Source organism: Danio aesculapii, chromosome 1 (genome assembly GCF_903798145.1).
Source record: "Danio aesculapii chromosome 1, fDanAes4.1, whole genome shotgun sequence".
NCBI classification, from domain to species: Eukaryota; Metazoa; Chordata; class Actinopteri; order Cypriniformes; family Danionidae; genus Danio; species Danio aesculapii.
The window spans coordinates 62,059,598-62,062,097 of NC_079435.1; the positions used below are offsets into that span (position 1 = coordinate 62,059,598).

The 2,500-nt window shown below is 36.4% G+C and overlaps 1 protein-coding gene across 3 annotated transcripts in view; it reads left to right on the forward strand.

Annotated features, from left to right (window-relative positions):
- The window catches only part of zgc:152904 (uncharacterized protein LOC767777 homolog), a 452,586-nt gene that overhangs the window by 421,073 nt on the left and 29,013 nt on the right, over positions 1–2,500 (forward strand). For all 3 annotated transcript variants that reach the window (XM_056463791.1, XM_056463776.1, XM_056463783.1), the window contains exons 10-11: positions 976–1,163; positions 1,756–1,852. In XM_056463791.1, the coding sequence (XP_056319766.1) occupies positions 976–1,163; positions 1,756–1,852 (285 nt within the window). The remainder of the gene's footprint in view (positions 1–975; positions 1,164–1,755; positions 1,853–2,500) is intronic.

Below are 2,500 nucleotides of genomic sequence, written 5' to 3' on the forward strand. Positions count from 1 at the left end.
TCTTGTTATTTGTTTAACTGCTGCAATATTATATTTAATTTTTATCCAGGTTTTGAGTATAAAGAAGGATTTGTTTTAATTGCTGTTAAGCAGAAACCCCAGAAGTATAACTCTATCACTGTTTAAAGTAAAAGAAAAAAAACAAGATCATACTTTTATGGTGTTAATTTCTCTAAAATATGAGAAATGAGAGATTTGCCAGTATTTCTCTGCTGCAATCAGGAGATCACAATAATTATTCCAGAAAAAGCCAAAGCAAAGCAAACACTAGCAGATTACTGTGGTAAAAATACAGCACTGCAACATACAACAGAGAGAGATCGACTTAGAATGTCTCGTACCTGTTTATAATGATTAGATCAGCTGAAATTTAGTTTTTCTCCTTTAAGGACTTATTATGCAGTCTCTGTCGCCATCTTGTGGTAGAACGTCAACTGTATTTGCTCTGCTCAGTATGGCAGGCAAAATGTGACTTTATTTTCCCTTTGTCACAGTTATTAAATCAGTGTGTCAGTGGGACAGTACAGTAGGCTACATGTGTTTGTCAAATGTTTTGGTGAATTACATGTATCTGGTTATATATTTGAAAGAAAGAGAAACTGTTGACTTGAGCGATTGCCATCTGACAATGAGGGGAAAATGACTCACAAATGCTCTGGCTTTTTTCTTTCTTTGCTGTATCGAAAACATACTGAACTGTGATTTTTGGAAACCGTTACACCCCTAATATATATATATATATATATATATATATATATATATATATATATATATATATATATATATATATATAAAATTCTAAAATAACTTTGAAATGGAGATAAATGTAAATGATGTCCTTTTTTTAATACGTTTTTCTTCCATAACATGCTTCTAATGTGCTTCCCATTGCTCAAAAAGCAGCTTGATTGTGTTTGTTTGTGCTGTCTTTTCTCCAGTATTGAATGCCTGTTTGTTCCTTTGTCTTTCTCACAGATGCACCAAAGTTCCAGACGAATCAAAGCATCTTCTACTCGTGGGAGGGAAACCCGGTGAACATCAGCTGTGAGGTGAAATCCAATCCTGCGGCGACGATGCTGTGGAGACGAGAACGCTTCACTATCTCCAGTCAAGGCACCAGCAACATCCGCATCCACAGCACAGAGGGACGCTCACTGCTGGAGGTCCATACATTACATTACAATACAATACATTCATTCGGCTTAATCACTTGTTTATCAGAGGTCACCACAGTGGAATGAACCGCCAACTTATCCAGCATATGTTTTGCGCAGTGGATGCCCTTCCAGCTGCAACCCATCACTGGGAAACACCCACACACACTCATTCACACACATACACCACGGTCAATTTAGCTTACCCAATTGTCCTATAGCGCATGTGTTTGGAATGTGTGGGAAACCGGAGCACCCGGAGGAAACCCACGCCAACACGGTGGAGAACATGCAAACTCCACACAGAAACGCCAGCTGAACCAGCGACCTTCTTGCTGTGTGGTGACATCGCTACAAACTGAGCCATCGTGCCGCCCCAAATACAATACAATACATAGTTTATTTGTATAGCACATTATAAATAATACAGAAAATAGATGTTTTGATTTTGCTTGGGTTTTTTTTTTTCACTGTAATCCCTCCTGTTAGCTGCTATGTTGCTCGTTTTGAACTGACAGTAGTTATTTTTATTTATTAGAGTTATTTTCATACTTTATTGACTGCTTTTCCTATATTGATGCATGTGTTTTCTCATCCTCAGGTCACTCCAGTGTCCGACAGGGATTTTGGACGCTACAACTGCACTGCCAGAAACAACATCGGCGCTCGATACCAAGAGTTTATACTAGCACAGGCAGGTGTGTGTGTGTTTACCAGTAACACCAGTGCAAACACTGCTCTATACACATGCCTTTTATTTTAATGAGTGCTGGGCAAAGATTAAGCATGATTTATAGCATTCAAAATAAAAAGTTTGTTTTGACATAAGATGTGTGTGTGTTATATATGTGTTTACTATGTATATACTGTATGAAACACACACATACAGTTGAAGTCAGAATTATTACCCCACCTGAATTATTAGCCCTCCTGTTTTTTTTTTGTCCTCAATTTCTGTTTAACGGAGAGCAGATTTCTTCAACACATTTCTAATCATAATAGTTTTAATAACTCATCTCTAATAACTGATTTATTTTCTCTTTGTCATGATGACAGTAAATAATATTAGACTAGATATTCTTCAAGACACTTCTATACAGCTTAAAGTGACATTTAAAGGCTTAACTAGGTTAATTAGGTTAACTAGGCAGGTTAGGGTAATTAGGCAAGTTATTGTATACCGATGGTTTGTTCTGTAGACGATCGAAAAAAAATATGTAGCTTAAAGGGGCTAATAATATTGACCTTAAAATGGTGTTTAAAAAATTAAAAACTGCTTTTATTCTAGCCGAAATAAAACAAATAAGACTTTTATCCAGAAGAATAAATATTATCAGACATACTGT